This window comes from Phascolarctos cinereus, unplaced genomic scaffold (assembly GCF_003287225.1).
Source record: "Phascolarctos cinereus isolate Bilbo 61053 unplaced genomic scaffold, phaCin_HiC Scaffold_1;HRSCAF=81, whole genome shotgun sequence".
NCBI classification, from domain to species: domain Eukaryota; kingdom Metazoa; phylum Chordata; class Mammalia; order Diprotodontia; family Phascolarctidae; genus Phascolarctos; species Phascolarctos cinereus.
In genome coordinates, this window is record NW_027555514.1 from 280,533,556 (window position 1) to 280,551,223 (window position 17,668).

Below are 17,668 nucleotides of genomic sequence, written 5' to 3' on the forward strand. Positions count from 1 at the left end.
CCATGATCCTTGGACTCCAGAGGGAGAAGGGCATTTTCCCAATGGCAGTGGTAGAACCTGCCCTGTTCCTTTGGGAGAGAAGGCAAGGGGAGAGGGAGAGGCTGTAGGCCCAATCATGGGCATTCAGGCCAGGAGCCTTGACTGTGTTGGCCCTAACATTAGCAAGACTGGGCTTTTCCAAAAAAAAAAAGACTGGGCTCTTCCAGGGGTCGCAGGGCTGGGAATAGTTCTGTCCTTCCACCATGTTTTAAGGTTGTCCCCTCAATGATTTGCTGCTAAGCAGAAGAGTAAAGGGGAAGAAGTCCAAGGCTAGCCAGATGGAACACTGTTGATTCCCATATTTCAGACACCATCTCAGCAGCTGTTCTCAGCTGTCCTCGCTGCTTTGGCATGGTGGTGTGGTAGAACACTGGATTTTGAGTCAGCAGACCAGAGTTCTAATCCTGCCTATGTGACCCTGGGTGAGTCACTTTCCTCTGCTCTGGGCCTCAGTTTCTTTTCAATCAACCAAGCATTTATTAAGTGCCTACTATATGTAGGTACTAGGAAGTGATGAAATCCACGAGTTGATATTCTATCCTCCATAAATTGAGGGGGTTGAGTGAGGTCATTTCTAATGTTCCTCCTAGCTCTAAATCCAGTCTGGGATCCTATAATTTTGGAGAGGAGTCAGATGAAAACTGGACTCAGCAGGCTGTTAAAGCAGATTTATTCTGGGCCAAGTCTCAGTGAGTGACTTTCCTTCCACCTCCCTTTGGCCAAGGAGATAGTGGGAACTGGAGGTGGGTAGAAGAACGCAGAGAAGGTTTGAGAAGGTTTGAGTCCAGGTGAGGGGCAGGGAGATGGAGGAAAGCTTCAGATCTGAGAAGCCTCTTTCCCTCTTTGGCTTATGAAAAATCCCTGTAGGTTAGAATGGGAGCCAGAGCTCCTTTTACAGATGTGGGTGTGAAGTCAGGCTGGCTGCTCCCCTTACCTCAATTCCCCTGGCATCTCTGCTCAGGCACCTCCTCACCCCCAAAGCATGGAGGCTTGTGGAAACCCTCATTCTGTCACATTCAAAAGCGGGGGGCTTATTCTTGAAAAGCTGTTTGTTTTGAAATTGGCTGAGAGGAAGGGGGCTCTCAGGGGGAATCATCCAGGATTTGGGCTTCTGCCCACTGTGAGTCCAGAGCAGTTCCCCCATCCAGTCAGACCTGCCAAAGGGCTCCAGGCTGGGGTGGCCTCTGAGAGCTGATAAAGGGTCAGGGCACAGAGGAGGATGGGAAGAAAGGGAAGTATAGGATCGTCACCAGCCTAGTGGACCTTTGGAGAGGATGCTGCCTGCTGGTGTTTGGAGGGAAGGTGCCTTCACCACCCAAACATTACTGGGGCCTGGCCAGGTCAATTCCAAAGTCACATCTTTGCATCTCTTGTGGTGGGACAAGGAAGCAGGTCAGGAGGGTCTCCCAAAAGGACAGAGCAGGTAAGGGATGTAGAACAAAGTAGGTGGTCTCAGCCCCACAGTTACTGCCTCATTCCTCCCTGGAAAAATCCGAATTCTCCCACCAGCTGGGTAGAACCCTCCCCCCCCACACACATACACAGCCCTCCACATAGGAGAGGCAGAACCAGCTAAACAGGGCTTCTGAGCTCTTGGGTGGGCTCTAGGCCGATGGATGGCCACAGCTGGGCCGGACGGATGCAGCATCTTCAGGACAGGGTCTGCTGGATCCAGCCCATCACCCGAGTGATTCTGGTGTAGACTCCGAAGTAGTTCGGTCTGCCACATCCCAGGCCCCAGCTCACCACGCCCGCCAGGAACCACCGGCCACTGGACTCCTTGCAAACTAGTGGGCCTCCTGAGTCACCCTAGAGAGAAGGAACCAGCCACAGCTTAGAGCCACCCAGGGGTTCTGGTTTCTAGAAGATTAATGATTACAGTGAACAAGTATAATGCTTTGAGATTTGCAGAGCACTTTACATATATTTTTTTCACTTTACAGATATTATTAAGTGTATGTAAATGTGTCGTATATTTACAAATATTTTATTAAAACATGTCATTTTAATTTTATATAAAATTAAAAGTTATTATATAAGATTAAAACATGTCATTTTTAACATTAGTTTTGGAGATTCAGGGAGGAATTTGCTTTGCCCAACAGTCCTCAGCAGTACAAATTCGATTGCTCTTTGCAGAGAAGGAAACGGGGAAGTGACTTGCCCAGGGTGATCCAGTTAGTAAATATCTTAGGCAGGATTTGAAGCCTTCCCACGTTCTAGTATCTGCTCTATCTACTATGCAAACTTGCTGCCTTGAAAGAAGCACAGTTCTCCTAGACGGGGCTCCAGTTCAATGTGGTTGAGAAATACTAGCCAAGGGACTGGGATACTCGCTTCTTTTAACTAGCTGGGTGATTGGGGCAGGATGTTTAAACTCTTTGGACATTGATTTCCTCATCTGTAAGAAAGAGATAATAAAGCCCTACTTGCACATTACTATTGTGAAAACCAAAGGGCAGAGGGGGTAGGGATGTGCTTTTTTTTAGGCAGTTGGGGTTAAGTGACTTGCCCAAGGTCACACAGCTAGTGAGTGTCAAGTGTTTGGTCTGAGGCTGGATTTGAACTCAGGTCCTCCTGACTTCAGGGCTCTATCCACTGTGCCACCTAGCTGCCCCCAGGGATGTGCTTTTAAAAAGGATAAAGTATTCTACACAGAGCAGAAGCAACTCTTTCCAAGCCCCATGCCCCACTTTCCCCTGATCCCCAGCCTGGCCTTACTACCCATCCCATCTCTAGGGTTCTGCAGGATTTAGAATGAGGAAGTTCAAATCCATTCATCTTCAGACACTTACTGCCTGTATGACCCTGGGCAAGTCACTTCTCTCTGGGCTTTAGCTTCTTCAGCTATAAAATAAGGGGGTTGGACTCACTGACCTCCGAGTTCCCTCAAATCTCTAAAACTGCCCACAATGCTTAAGGGCTGACCATGTGCCACGGACTGGGCCATTTTAATTTCCCCTACCTCTATGTTGGTGAGGCAGGGCTGCCTCTACCCGGCAAGGTTGAAAGAGATTAGGATTTGTAGTCAGACGACTTTTGGGTTTCAACTCCAGTTCAGAGACTGCCTGTATGACCTTAGATAAGTCACTTCTCTGGGAGACGGTTCCCTCATCTGTAATATGAGGGAGTTGGGTTAGGTCATAGGATCCTAGGTCTAAAACTGGAGGTACCCAACCCCTTCCTTTTATGTAAGATGGAATAAAGGTTCAGAGAGAAGTGATTTTCCTGAGTGCACAGTTATCAACCCGAGTCGCTGCCTGGACCACACTGCATTGCCTGCCATCATATCTTACCTAGGGAATCCTCCCCTCCCAGGAACAGTGTCAGGAGAACTGTGTTTTCTCCAGATCTGAGAAAGATTATCAATGGTGAGGGAGTGTGCTGTCATAAGCCTTAATTTTCCAACCTTTTGCTTCCACCGGGGGAAATAGATCAGGAAACAGAGGGGAACTCCAGACTGGGAGTCAAATGACCAGGGCTTTGGGGCTAGAAGGGGTCGCAGAGGTGACCTGCCTGAGAGGATGGACGCCCAGAGAAGAGAAAGTGACTAGTCCATGATCACACAGTACCAGAAGCATGATCTGAACCCAAGTCTTTTGATTACAAATCCAGTGCTCTTGTCACTGTATCCCACTAAGATTCTTGCCAGCTCCAGATCAATGATTCTGTGAACCTGTGGGTGCCTGCCTTAGTGTGGAGGCGCACCGTCCCCCGGGCTTCAGTCACCTGGCAGGCATCCTTCTTGCCTTTGCGATGTCCGGCACATAGCATCTGCGGGCTAACTTGGTAGCGGTAAGCTTCATTGCACAGGTCCTGTTGGACCAGCTCCACATCTACCTTCTGGAGGGTGCTGCTGGAGGGACCTGCCAGGTGGGGTATCAGGGAGAGGGATGAGAAGAAGCTAAGCCTGGTTGGGGTTTCCTACCTTACTTCCCCTCACTTACTTAAGTTTTCTCTGGAGTCTCAATCTTGGAGGGGTGCTGTGAAAGAATGTTGGTGTTGGAGGCGGAGGACTTGGGTTTGGGGCTTGGCTCTTGCATTTACTTCCTGTGTGACCCTGGGAAGATCACTTAACCTCCCTTGGGCTTTAGTTTCCTCATCTGTGAAATGAGGGGGTTGGATGGGATGGCCTTTGAGATGCCGTCTAGCTCTAAATGACTATCAAGTGACTTCGTGAGCTCCCCTTTCTGGGCCTCAGTTTCCTTTTTTTGTAAAATAAGGGAATCGGACTCCATGGCCTCAATCTAGGTTCCAATGACGCTCTGGCCTTCACATTTTCTCTAGTCTGGCCACCTTAGGAGTAGGATATGGTGGGATTTGAATCTACCCTTCAACACGTGGTTTTTGGTATAGAGGGTCCCATTTGGGCCCTCCCCTTCCTGACAGTTACCTACCTCCCTCTCGAAGTGCCCCCCAGCCTGTGATCCAGCAGTGAAGGCCAGGCTGGAAAAAGTGGGATGGGGCAGGCAGACAGATGGGCATGATCAGAGCTGAGCGGACCACGGGATGATCCAGCTTCAACAGGGCCACGTCATGGTTGTGGCTGTCCTCCTCGTAGTAGGGATGAAGGAGCAGGCGGCTGACCTTGAAGGACACCCCACCGGGCCAGCGAGCACCGTGGTGGATCCTGCCCAGGAAGACGGTCCAGACCGATGGGGAGGCCATGCTAGGGGCCAGGCGTGGGCGAGAAGACTTGATTAATAATGCCCTCATGATGAGTCCCCCCACCAGCCACGTGCCCCAGCCGGCCAAGCACCTAGCATAGTGGCTGGCACACAGTAGGTGCTTCATAAATGCTTGCTGCCTGGTTGCTGGGTATTACCCATGCCTGCCATAACATCTGGCACGTAGCTGGTGCGCAAGTGCGTGTGGATTGCTGGACTGATCACTCTTTGCTGTTTTACAGATGTGATTTCACTGGCTTGGAACCCTGGTCCTTCTCTCTACCGATTTGCCCCCCTTTGTCCCTTAATACCCTTCTCTAAGATCACTTGTCCACTAGAAGCCTTCCCTGATCAACCCTACCCGAGTTCAATTAATCATTCACTCATCAAACATGTCTTAAAATGCCTACTCCACTGGATTAGGCACTGGAGACTCAAAGAAAACAATAAAAGTCTCTCCCTCCAAGGAGCTTACATTCTAGCAGGGAAGACAGTAAGTGTATGTAGAATATGCGCTGGGACTTGGAATTAGGAGTCCCTCTCAGAATCAGGATTTGGATACTTACTTTGGCCTGGGTAAGTCATTAGCCAATCTGAGCATCAATTTCCTCATCTGTAAAATGGGGATAAAATAGCATCTCCCAGGGTTCTGGTGAGGATCCACTATGCTAACCGTGAACCTGCGCTCTGTAAATTTTAAAAGGATATGGACTAGATCTGGGATCTCATTGACAAAAGGGAATTTCCCTATGAGGAGACTGCTACTGCTAAGGCTGATTGGCATCTTTTCCCTAATTTACAATCTCAGACAGTTCCCTAAAGTTTTAGCAGTGATAGGTTAAGGCACAGTGTACCTACGTGGATTTCCATCTTGCTCTTCTTTTATGCTTTCATTTGGCAGGTCTTTGAGGACAGGCAGAAAGCACCCTGGACTTGAAATAAGGAAGTCTGCATTGATGCCTACTTTTCCCTACCTGAGTGACCTTGGGCAAGTCATTTCCCTTCTCTGAGCATCAGTAAAAAAGAGTGAGATGGACCAGATCACTGACAGGGGGCCTAATAGGTACAAATCTTCTGGGTTATGTGACACAAAGGCTTTTTGGACACACAGAGTCCTATACAAATGTCAGAGAATTAGAAATTTGGAGCTGGAAGGTCCAGAACTCAAGGACCATCTTTTCCAACCAGCTCCTCCTATGCAGCAATGCCTTCCATAACATCACTGACAAATTGCCATCCAGTCTCTGTTTGGAGACCTCCCATGATGGGGAACTCACTACCTCCCCTGGGAATGCATTTCACTTTGGAATAGCTGCTATTTTCTTTATGTCAAGCTCCTGAGCTTCCTCCTCCGTTACGTCCCACTGGTACCTAACACCATGTTCTGATTGTAGTCAGCACTCATTCCATGACAGAGAGAATATTAGCTAGCAATTTTGTAACTCAGGGTGAGGAAATCAACTTTTTGTTTAACGATGTGGAGAAAAAAATGTTTTTTACCAGCCCCTTGAATTTTGTGGGTATATAAAAAACAGTGAGAAAATATTCCAAGAAGTAGTTGAGGTACATTAATTTAAGCAGAAGGGGAAATTAGTTAATTTTCTGGCCGGGGTACCTGCATCAAATTTTGGGAGATCCAAATTTCAGTGCCTTAGGACAAAGTCCCCGTGGCCCCATCTTAGCTATGTCTCTGGTTCCTGGTATTGACTGACCACATCAAAGATTTCATAGATTTAGAGCTGGAAGAAAGCTTGCACGTCATTTAGTCCAAACCTTTAATTATATGGAGGAAGAAACTGAGCTTCTGGGAAAGGGAAATGACTTTGCCCTGCTCACACAGGGAGCAAGCAGCTGAGCCTGGATTTTAACCTAGCTTCCCGAACTGCTTCAAGGCTCTTTCCACTGTACTACAGAAGCCTCTGAAGCAATCAGCCAATTAAGTATTTATTAAGCACCTACTATTTGCAACACGTTGGGGGAGCTTACATTCTAATGGGGAAAAAGTCTAGTTTAGAAATGTCAAGTGGCTTATTATGCACAATTACATGGCTAGGAATAACAATCACTAGCATTTATGGGATGCTTTACATATTATCTCATTTTATCCTCACAACAACCTTGGGAAGTATGTTTTATTGTTATCTCACTTGACAGATGAGGAAACTGAGGCAGAGGTTAAGTGACTTTCCCAGGATCATACAGCTAGTAAGTGTCTAAGGATGGATTTAAACCCAGCCCTTCCTGAGTCCAAGTCCATGGTGCCATGCAGCTACCAATTTCTTTTCTTTTCTTTTTTTTTTTTTTTTTTTAGCCAATTGGGGTTAAGTGACTTGCCCAGGGTCACACAGCTACTACGTGTCAAGTGTTTGATCTAAGGTCACATTTGAATTCAGGTCCTTCTGACTTCAGGGCTGGTGCTCTATCCACTTCGCCACCTAGCTGCTCCTCCAGCTACCAATTTCTAGGAGCTTTTGATAAACCCTTCCCTGGTCACTATGGTCCCCTCCAACTATCTCTTCACTCCCCATTTGTCCTTCCTCACAGACCACAGCCCTCTTTCCTTCTCCAATTTCTTACCTGTCTTCCTGGAAACAGTGGGCTGCAGTCACCACCCATTGATCGGAGACGAGGGTCCCCCCGCAGATGTGCCGGCCCCTCACCTGCAAGCTGGCCTGCCACGGCCACTCCCCCTCCACAGACATGGCACCCCCCACAATTCTGGTGGCAGGAGCCTGAAGCCCACAGTCTGAGTTCATTGGGCCAAGAAGAATATAGGAAGAGAGAGAGAAGAGGTGAAGTTAGGTCTTAACCTTCCAGCACCAGAACCTGGCCCTCCTCACTCTCTTGTCCAGCTGTGGAGCACCTCTGGCTACCAGTTCTGGGCCACAGCTGCAGGAGAACTGAAACCCAGGTTGTTGGTGTTAGTGTGAGATGATTCCCTTGAAGAACCAGGACCCTCTTAAAGAGAAAAGATGTTTTCACACGTCTCAAGGTAGGCACTTACTTGATATGACAGTCAGGTGGCTTTCTCTTCCTTGTATCAAATGATTAGCTTTTGATCATTGTACATATCAGCCCTCATCCCCTGGTCCCCACCCAAGAACAGATTCAGGGTGTCTCTGCTGTTCAACAGTGTGGGGAGGGAGGCCCTTACCAGTAGCAGGTTGGTAAACATCTAACAACTGGCTCTTCAGAAAAAAAAAAGCATATGGGATATACTTCCAGGTTTAATCTGCATTATTACCATTTTCCTCCATCATTTTCATAGGTTTAGATAATTCACAAAACAAGAAAGTCCCTGATTTGTAGCACTTTTACTGAAAATTTAACAATCATATCCAGAGAGAACTTTGTAATAACACTCTTACTGAAAATTTAACAATCAGCTCCAGAGAGAACAGTGTGAGCTGACTCCAGCACATCCTTGTGTAGACAACATTAAAAAAAAGTGTTGGGGAAGATTCTTTAGCTTTTAAAGTTCCCCCTGACACATCTAAAGATTCAGTATCCTGTGTTGGGGACTTTGGTCAACCTGCCTCTCCTCCTCCCATTCCCCCACCCATCGGATGACTGATAGGGGTGGGTCCTGGACGACAGTCCTCCAGAGGCAGCAGATGATGGCTCTGCTGGCCATTGGCTTTCAAGCTGTTCCATTCATTTATCCAACTGATGGTCCCTGTTAAGACACTGGAATGGTACCTGCTATGCCCAAGAAAGGAAGGTATTTTATTCTCAGTTGTTCCAAAGCCACCTGCTACGTAGATAAATAGAATGTCAGATAGAGGTCAGAGGCTCACAGCTTTGGCATTGCCATTGAGCTCAATTTCCTTATTTTACAAATGAAGAATTAAGGCTCAGATCAGTAAGTGACTTTGCCACCAGGTGTCAGACCCAAAGTTTCCTGATTCCAAAGCCTTACACTTCTCTATCCACTAGGGTGCGCTGCTTCTCAGCCATGGTGGAAATAGGGATAAATAGAAGAATAGAAAGATGTCGATAGATATAGAAATGTTGCTAGGTGATTGGATGAATACATAAAGATCTAGACGGATGGATAGATAGTGATAGACGTAAAGAGAGATGGATGGATAGTTGGGGATAGAGGTATAGCCAGATAGCCCAAGGTCATGTAGCCATCATGTGTCAGAGGCTTCTGCTAGCCCTACCTTCATAGCCCTGTTTCTTGTCACTCCTATTGATACAGTCTAGGCTTTGATCACAGACCCAGGGCAGTTGGGTGCATGTGTTGTCTTCATCACACTTAAATGTGAATGGGCAAACTATGGGGACCTCATGTATTTCTGATTATGAGATCAACTCTCTATGTACTATGCCATATGAGATACGGACAGGACCAGGATAATCACCCCCAATTTACAGATGAGGCAGCTAGGGCCCAGAGAGGCCAAGTGATTTACGTGTTCAAGGTCACACAGTTGAGTTAAAGTTGGGGCAAGGTGTCAGGTTTATTGACCTCTAGGGTTATTCACCCTGTTTTTGAGGATGAGATGCTCAGCCCACTGTTGGCCTTGCCCCAAAGCAGACAAGATCCATGTTTCCCGCAGCCCCCAGCTTAGCTTGGTTCCTTACCACAGTGTAGCTCATCAGACTGGTCTTCGCAGTCAGGGTTATCATCACATTGAGGGTTGGGTTTTTTCAGGCAGCTTCCATCAGCACACCGGTATTTGAAAGCCCCACAGGGCACCCCTGGGAGAGGAGAGAGGGAGGCTCCCTTTCTCTATGTGGCCCAGATCAGACCACACCAAGAGCATCGCATTTCATTCTGAGAACCACTTTTTAGAATGGATCTTGGTAAGAGAGAATACTTCCAGATGAAGGTGGCCAAGATGGTGGGAGGACTGGAGATTCTACCATACAAAGACTGATTGAAGAAACTGAGGACGTTTAGGCTGGAGAAGAGAAGGCTCAGGGAGGATCTAAGGACTCTGGGCGGGCATTTGAGGGCCTTACACCTAGAGGAGGGACTAGCTCTGTTTTTTTGACTCCAGAAGGCAGAGTCGGGAGCAGTGGGTGTAAGTTTCAGAGACACAGGTTTCACCAAATAAAAGAATTTCAGAGCTGGAAACTCATTTAGTTCAATCTGTGTCTGAACAGAAAAGCTCTCTACAACCTCCCCAAATGGTCAGTCAGGTTCAAATCCTGGCTCTATAATTTGCTACCCCTTTGACATTGTGCAAGCCACTTACCTCCACTGGCCTCAGTTTCCCCATTTATAAAATGAGGGGGTTGGATAAGATGACTTTTTACCACTTCCAAATCTATGATCCACACACATATAGACCACTTTTTCCAATTCTAAATCATGATTTTATGATCACTTTTTGGATCTCAGTTTCCTCATTTGTAAAATGAGGGGGTTGGATTGGTTGATCTCCATGTTACTTTCCAGCATTAGGTCCTGTGATAATCTGCCATTATTACATCTTTCTCTGGACATCCAGCTTCTCCTCCTGACTTTTCTGCTTCTGTTGACTACAATCTTTCTATTCTTGTTTGATATTTCCTTTTTCCTCAATTCCCATATCCAGTTAGTTCCCAAGTCCTGAAAATTCTACCTCCACATTCTCTCTTCTGTCTCCTCTCCACTCACCCTGTATAACCACCTTCAATTGGGTCTTATCACAAAAGCCTCCCACATGGCATCCCCCAACTCCAATTTGTCTGAAAGCAGCCACATAAAATTTCCTAAAGTACGACCCTGATCAGGTCAGCCCCTTGCTCCAAAACCTTCTCTGGATCACTATTGCCTGCTCATGATTCTCCCTGCCTTGAAACCATGCTTCACTTCTTCCCAATCTTGCATTTCCATCTGCCTGAATTAGAATATTAGACTCTGAGATTGTGTGTTATACTGCTTTGTTCTCATGGCCCCATTAAAAATTATTCAAGACTCCAAAGAGTTTATGTTTGTGTGGGGTTTACCTATAGATATTTACTATATTAGAAATGAAAATGATTTATCATGAAAATAGTTTTGACCTTGTAGACCCCTCAAAAGGCTCTTGGGGACCTCCGGGGGTTCCTGGACTATATTTTGAGAGCCATTAGTATAGAGGATTCAGAGCCGGGCTGGGTGCCAGGAAGACCAGGGTTCAAGTTTTATAAACCTAATTCTGAGCTGTACAATCCGAGGCAAGTAACAACTTTTCTGACTTTCAGTTTTCCTCATTTGTAGCAGGAAGAAGTTAGACCCACTGATATGACTTGTGATCTATGGTCTTAGGAATTTTACAACCAGAAAAGATCTTCAAGGTCATCTAGTTCAATTCTCTCATTTTTACAAAGAAGGAAACCCTAATTCTGAGGTAGCTATTTGGGCCTGAGTCTGAATTAGCTAGGTGGCACGGTGAATAGTGCTGAAGTTCAAGTCAGGAAGATGGGGAGAAGGAGGGAGGGAAGGGAAGAATCGTTAAGCACCGCTGATCTGCCAGGGGTTGTGCTAAGCGCTTTACAGATATTGATATCTCATTTAATCCTCTCAACAACCCTGCAAAGGAGGTGCTATCATCACTCCATTTTAAAGACCAGGAAACTGAGGCTGACAGATGGTAAGTGTCTTGTCCAGCCCAAGTCACACAGCTAGTAAGTATCTGAGGCTAGATTTGAACTCAGGTTTTCCTAACTTCCCCATTCAACCCACTATACTATCATTTGCTCGGCCACGTCAAATCCTGCCTCCCCTGACCACCCTCAGCCCATGGTGATCTCCACCTCCCCTAGTCCCTCCACAGAACTGATTTTTTTAAAATTCATTCATTCATTTATTTTTAATTTTCAACTTTCACATCCACAAGATTTTGAGTTCCAAATTTTCTCCCCATCTCATCCTTCCCCCAACCCCAAGATGGCGTGCATTCTGAATACCTTTTCCCCTAATTTGCCCTCCCTTCTGTCTCCCCTGCCCTTCTCTTATCCCTTTCCCTTTCTATTTTCCTATAGGGCAGGATAGATTTCTATACCCCATTGTCTGTATATCTTATTTCCCAGTTGCATGTGAAAACATTTTTTAACATTTGTTTTCAAAACTTTGGCTTCCAAGTTTTCTCCCTTCCTCACATCACTGTTTGTGTGACTCTTGAAGCTCACATACATTTTGCCTCACATTAATTCTGTTTCTATATCTCACCTCCCTAGAATGAACTAGAAGCTTCCTGAAGGCAGGTGACAGAATCTTCTTTATCCCTATATCCCCCATTGCGTCTGATACTTAGGGCAGGGTATGCACTGAGTCCACACTGAATGAATAAATGTAGGAAGGAAAGAATTCCCAGATTTGGCTGGCCCTACCTTCATGGCACTGCCTTTCATCACTTCCGTTGATGCAGTCCAGGTGTTTGTCACAGACCTTGGGCAGGTGGATGCACGTGCTGTCTTCCTCACACTGGAAGGCAGATGGGCAGACTACCAGGCAAACAAATGAAATATCAGGCAGAGAAATCATTTGAGGAACTTCTGGTCTGCACAGCCCATTTCCACAGGTTCCCATTCCCAGACTCACTGGTCTTATTCCTAGAATACCTCTCTCCTCTTGGGAGGGAGAAGGGAGAAGGCACAGTGTCAAGAGATCTAGATTTTAGTCATGGGCCGTTAGTCATGGGCCTACTATTGCCAAGCTGTGTGCTTAAGTTCTTCAAAAGCTCCTTAATTCCACTGCTCTGGGCACTGCCTCCACTGCTAGGTACTTTAGTAGGCTCTCTGGTTAAAAATATCAGGATCACCTTGGTTATCCATCAGAGGATGGAGGGCCACTCATTGGGGAAGGTATTGAAAGAGGCTGTCCCTGTGGCCAATGTAAGAATGGACTTTGTTGAATTGAACTAGGCTAGCCCTCTCAGGATGGCACATAGCCCCTCATTCAGTCCCTACTTGCTGTAAGCAGAGCCTCCAAGAATCCAAAGTAGGTCTCCACCATGCCAAGATGGGTCATCTGAGCAGGATCCAAATGGAGGGATACTAACATAGGGCAGTAGGAATTAGTGTGTGTGGGAAAGGGTGGTGGGGAGTGGGAAGCTGGGAAAGGGGGCTGGAAATAGTGTTCTGGAAGCCCCAAGCCATATTTAGATAGTCTACTGAAGTTGAAGAAGGGGGGATTGTGGGAAGGGGCAAGACCTCTCACCACAGTTTCTCTCATCCAGGCCATTGGGGCAATCCTTGATCCCATCACAGGCTGGCACACAGAGGCCATTCACCGAGCACAGGAATTCTCCAGGACAGGCTAGGTAACCCCATGGAAGTAGCAAAAGGAGAAATGATAGTCATTATTGAGAGCTAAGCAGACACACAGCTAAGGTTTCCTGATTCCAAGACCCTCTATCCATTGTGCCCCACTGCCTCTCTGATGATGATGATGATGATGATGATGATGATGATGACCCCATGAAAACCCAACTCATCATTCATGTCATGGCGGGATGGTGGTGGTGCAATCTTGGACAGTGAAGTAAACAAACGTCAGTCAGAGTGATGCATAGTGGTGACTTCATGTGGCTGAGGCTGCTGGGGGAGCTGAGATGTTTGACAGAAACCCTGAAACATTGGCCATTTGGGCTTTGGTGATACCACCCATTTGTCTGGCCTCTGGGCAGTGTGATGAAACTGGGATAATAACAATAACAATGTCCTCTTCCAGTTCCAGAAAACAGGAATAATAACAATAACTAACAACATTTAGATAGTACTTTAAGGCATGCAAAATGCTTTACACAGTTGACCCTCCCAGCCACCCCTGAGGGAAGGTGGATCAATATTCCCATTTTATAGATAAAGAACTGAGACTTGGGAAATAACTTGACCAGAGTCAGCATCTGAGGCAGGATTCAGAATCGGGTCTTCCTGACTGTGCACTGCACCAATGAATTGAAGAAGTGTATGACAGATTACTAGCTGTGTGACCCAGGGCAAGTCACTTAACCCTGACTGCCTCACCAAAAAGCAAATATATCTATATCTATATCTATATCTATATCTGTATCTGTATCTGTATCTGTATCTGTATCTGTATCTGTATCTGTATCTGTATCTGTATCTGTGTCTGTGTCTGTGTCTGTGTCTGTGTCTGTGTCTGTGTCTGTGTCTGTGTCTGTGCCTGTACCTGTACCTATATCTATATCTATATCTATATCTATATCTATATCTATATCTATATCTATATCTATATCTATATCTATATCTATATCTATATCTATATCTATATCTATAGCCATAGCCATAGCCATAGCCATATCCATATCCATATCCATATCCATATCCATATCCATATCCATATCCATACCCATACCCGTGTCGGTGTCTGTGTCTGTGTCTGTGTCTGTGTCTGTGTCTGTGTCTGTGTCTGTGTCTGTGTCTGTGTCTATCACTATACCTATACCTATACCTATACCTATACCTATACCTATACCTATACCTATACCTATACCTATACCTATACCTATATCTATATCTATATCTATATCTATATATCTATATCTATATCTATATCTATACCTATACCTATACCTATATCCATATCCATATCCATATCCATATCCAATCCATATCCATATCCATATCCATATCCATATCCATATCCATATCCATATCCATATCTATATCTATATCTATATCTATATCTATATCTATATCTATATCTATATCTATATCTAGCTATATATAGCGAGGCATAAGCATCCCTCCTCCCCTCCAAAAAAATAAACTCTGATATTATGATCGGCTTGACACAAAGGACGGTGGAGTGAGAGCCTCTCCTCTGTGCTCTGGTACCACAAGAAGGGGAGATCCATCAGAACAAATCAGAAATGGGGTTTTCAAAGCCTTAAGCCATGTTTAATTAAGTATTGTAATTCCTACTCAGAGGGAAAGTTGGGAAAGGGGAGGTAGACCAAGGGATGTTGATCCCAGTGGCTGGAAATTCTTCAGGGAAGATGGCCCCTGACCACTAAAGTGGTCAAATAATGAAACAGTGTGAGATGGACTGATATCACCGGTGGTCCATAGTTTGTTTTTATTTTTTGGGGGGAGAGGGTGTGCAGTTCTGCACATCTGCGACTTGAAAATTGACAATGACCCCATTGAAGTTGTTATGGTAATGATGGAGGAGCCTGGAATACACCCTGATTGAGCTCCCAATGTGGAGAAAGGGGGCAGGGCCCAATGGACACCTAGGCTCCAATATTTCAAGGAAGAATGCCTTCATCCTTGTGGGGCTTATCTTCCTCCATCGTAGGAGATCACAACTCTTCCAGGCCTTTATAGATGGTCTTGTGAGTTGCTGGGGTCAGAAGAAATCCCCACTTGGTGGCTAACCTTCTGGTGATGAGCCCTTGAATTTAACCAACCTGTTCCTTGGATAAAAGACACAGAGCTCATCAGGAGCCCTATATTTGGAGACTTCTAATTTGGATCTGTCAGAGTTAGGGCTTTAACAAGCTGGAAGAGGACAGTGGGGTAGAAAAACTCCTAGCATTTGCTAGGAAAATCACCTTACTGATGATCAACTGACCATACCATTTCCATTGTTACCTTCATCTCTGAGCACAAACACATGAGTGTGCACGCTCCCCATACTCACGATCTGACTGATTATATAAGCTGTAGTGAACCTGCACACCAGGGCCTGTGAGGGAGATCTGGGAGGTAAAGTTGATGGTGATGCCAGCAGAAGTTACCACCGGGATCCTCTCTGCATAGGCTTGTAGGGTCCGAAGGCCACACAATCTGAGGAGGAGAAAGAGGAAGGTTAGAGGAGGGGAGGGAAGGGCAGTGAAGAAAGAGCACTGCAATGACTTAATTCGATAAGAAAATTTCACACAAATATTAAAATCACTTGCTACAAACATGGCCCCATGGAGGGGACACGACTCTTTTTCACACCAAGTCCTTTTCTCCTCTGCCTTGATTGAGTGGGTGAATTGGGTTGTAGACCTTCAGGCATCCCATTTCTTGATGCCCCCTGGTGGTGAGCCTACTTTCCAGCTCGCCTATGTCCTTCCCAAAATGTGGTGCCCCTTATAATCTATGGAAGGGACACTTGCTTTAAAGATTGCAAAGGTTTTACTTATGGGGTTTGATGAAAGCAGGGCAGGGTAGCCTGTCACCTCCCTAGTCAATGGAGGAAGATGATATGTGCACATATAATTATGTACAAGACATAGAAAAGTCAAATATAAGATAATCTTGGAAGAGAAGCTACTAGCAGCTGGGACACCAGGAACAGCCAGCCTCCCCTCTCAGGCTCTCTGCTCTTGAAATGGCTCCTCATCTGTGCTCTCAGAAAATTCTCAAATCCCATTTCCTCCAGGACATCTTCCCTGATTACGTACATCACACTTCTAATTGGAAATTATCCAATTACATACTTTAGCATGTAACCATATCTTGTATCATTCTTGTAGGGTATGTGTGTATGTGAGAGAACTGTCATTTAAACCTACTGAAAAGCAAAGAAATACAAAAGCAAACGCACTTAGTACAAAGGCCAAGCCATCTGGGGGTCAAGTATCAAAAAATTTCTAACAAAATACAGAGTACTTTGAACAGAAACAACAAAAGCTGAGAAATCAAAACTCGCCCCAGCTTAGGAATTAATGTCCAATGTTGCCATGAAGAATTAAAACGGGCCTGACCAACACGAGTAATTATGCACCCTGTTCATATGCCAATGACACCCCCCAAATAAAGGGCTAAAAGAATTAAAACAGTACAGCAGGTAAATTCAGTGACAGGGGAACTCAGTGATGAGGGAACGTATCGGGGACAAGGAAAACATTAAATGGAGTTAGCATTAAGGTATTCTCAGTTCAAGATGAACAGTTTGGTGGGATGGTAACAAGGACTAAAGACCAGGTGGCCTAGCAGCCGGTGGAGAAGGTGGAGAACAGTGGTCAAACATACATAGTTGCTTAAAGGAGTTGTTTTTAAAAACAAAAACAAATAAAAACCACCAAGGCCCCAAACTCACACACCAGTTTTTTAGAACAGGTAGAGCCTTTGGTAAATGAACAGAGTGACTTCAACAAATAAAGCAGACTTTCCCGAGGACTGTATTCTGCTCATCATTTCTTATAGCACCATAGTATTCCATTCCATGCATATACCACAACTTGTTCAGCCATTCCCCAATGGATGGGCATCCCCTCAATTTCCAGTTCTTTGCCACCACAAAAAGAGCTGCTATAAATATTTTTGTACGATGTAGGTCTTTTTCCTGTTTTTATGATCTCTTTGGGTTATAGCCCTAGAAGTGCTATTGCTGGGTCAAGGGCATTTTCTTATATACTTTTGTTTACCTGCTCCCCAGCCTTAGCATCCAATAGAGGATGGGGGCCAGATCAGGTGGTCAATACATATTTATGAACAAGTGGAAGTAGATTGAACCAGTGGGCCAATCAGTCCATCACCCCCACCCCAATCACAGTTACAGTACTGAATAACTTTATCAAGTGAGTACATTTCTACTAAATCATTCACTCACTTAACCAACCAAAGGCATTAATTAAACTAGGCTGAATAACCCAGTTAGTTGGTCGAGTAGTGAATGAGCAGAAAGGACTTCAAACCATTGAATGAAATGAAATTATGCTGATGGTTATCAAGATTTTAATGGTTTAAGCAAAACAAAGGAATGTAATCCACAGGAAATGTATTGGGATAAGTTAAGGAGACTCAGTTTTGCCCTGTGAGGCTTGGATAAAATAACTAGCCAGCGGAGGCCCAATGCACTCATTTATTTCTATGTTGAACCAGCCCAGGAACAGCAGTGCTGCCAGCCAGGCTTAGAGAGGAAACCACCAAGACAGGGGATTGGGGAGAGCCAATATCTGCCTCCTTCCCACTCCCAAGCCCAATGTAGCTTCCATGACCAGCATGTATTCCACTCAGTCCTTAGATGGTAGAACAAATTCTTTAGTTACTCCCTTCTATACAAAACCAGGTGGTTCCTTGAA

At 45.5% G+C, this 17,668-nt stretch overlaps 1 protein-coding gene across 3 annotated transcripts in view; it reads right to left on the bottom strand.

Annotated features, from left to right (window-relative positions):
- Positions 1 to 692: 692 nt before the first annotated feature.
- The window catches only part of TMPRSS6 (transmembrane serine protease 6), a 55,436-nt gene continuing 38,460 nt past the window's right edge, over positions 693 to 17,668 (bottom strand). For 2 of the 3 annotated variants that reach the window (XM_020982517.2, XM_020982516.2), the window contains exons 11-18: positions 15,295 to 15,440; positions 12,844 to 12,942; positions 12,015 to 12,128; positions 9,297 to 9,413; positions 7,284 to 7,452; positions 4,437 to 4,708; positions 3,769 to 3,905; positions 693 to 1,848 (exon numbers count right to left, since the gene is read on the bottom strand). In XM_020982517.2, coding sequence (XP_020838176.1) covers positions 1,690 to 1,848; positions 3,769 to 3,905; positions 4,437 to 4,708; positions 7,284 to 7,452; positions 9,297 to 9,413; positions 12,015 to 12,128; positions 12,844 to 12,942; positions 15,295 to 15,440 — 1,213 coding nt within the window. In that variant the 3' untranslated portion in view covers positions 693 to 1,689. Of the gene's footprint in view, positions 1,849 to 3,004; positions 3,155 to 3,768; positions 3,906 to 4,436; positions 4,709 to 7,283; positions 7,453 to 9,296; positions 9,414 to 12,014; positions 12,129 to 12,843; positions 12,943 to 15,294; positions 15,441 to 17,668 lie in introns of all 3 variants that reach the window. The other variant, XR_013483260.1, reaches the window with a different exon arrangement.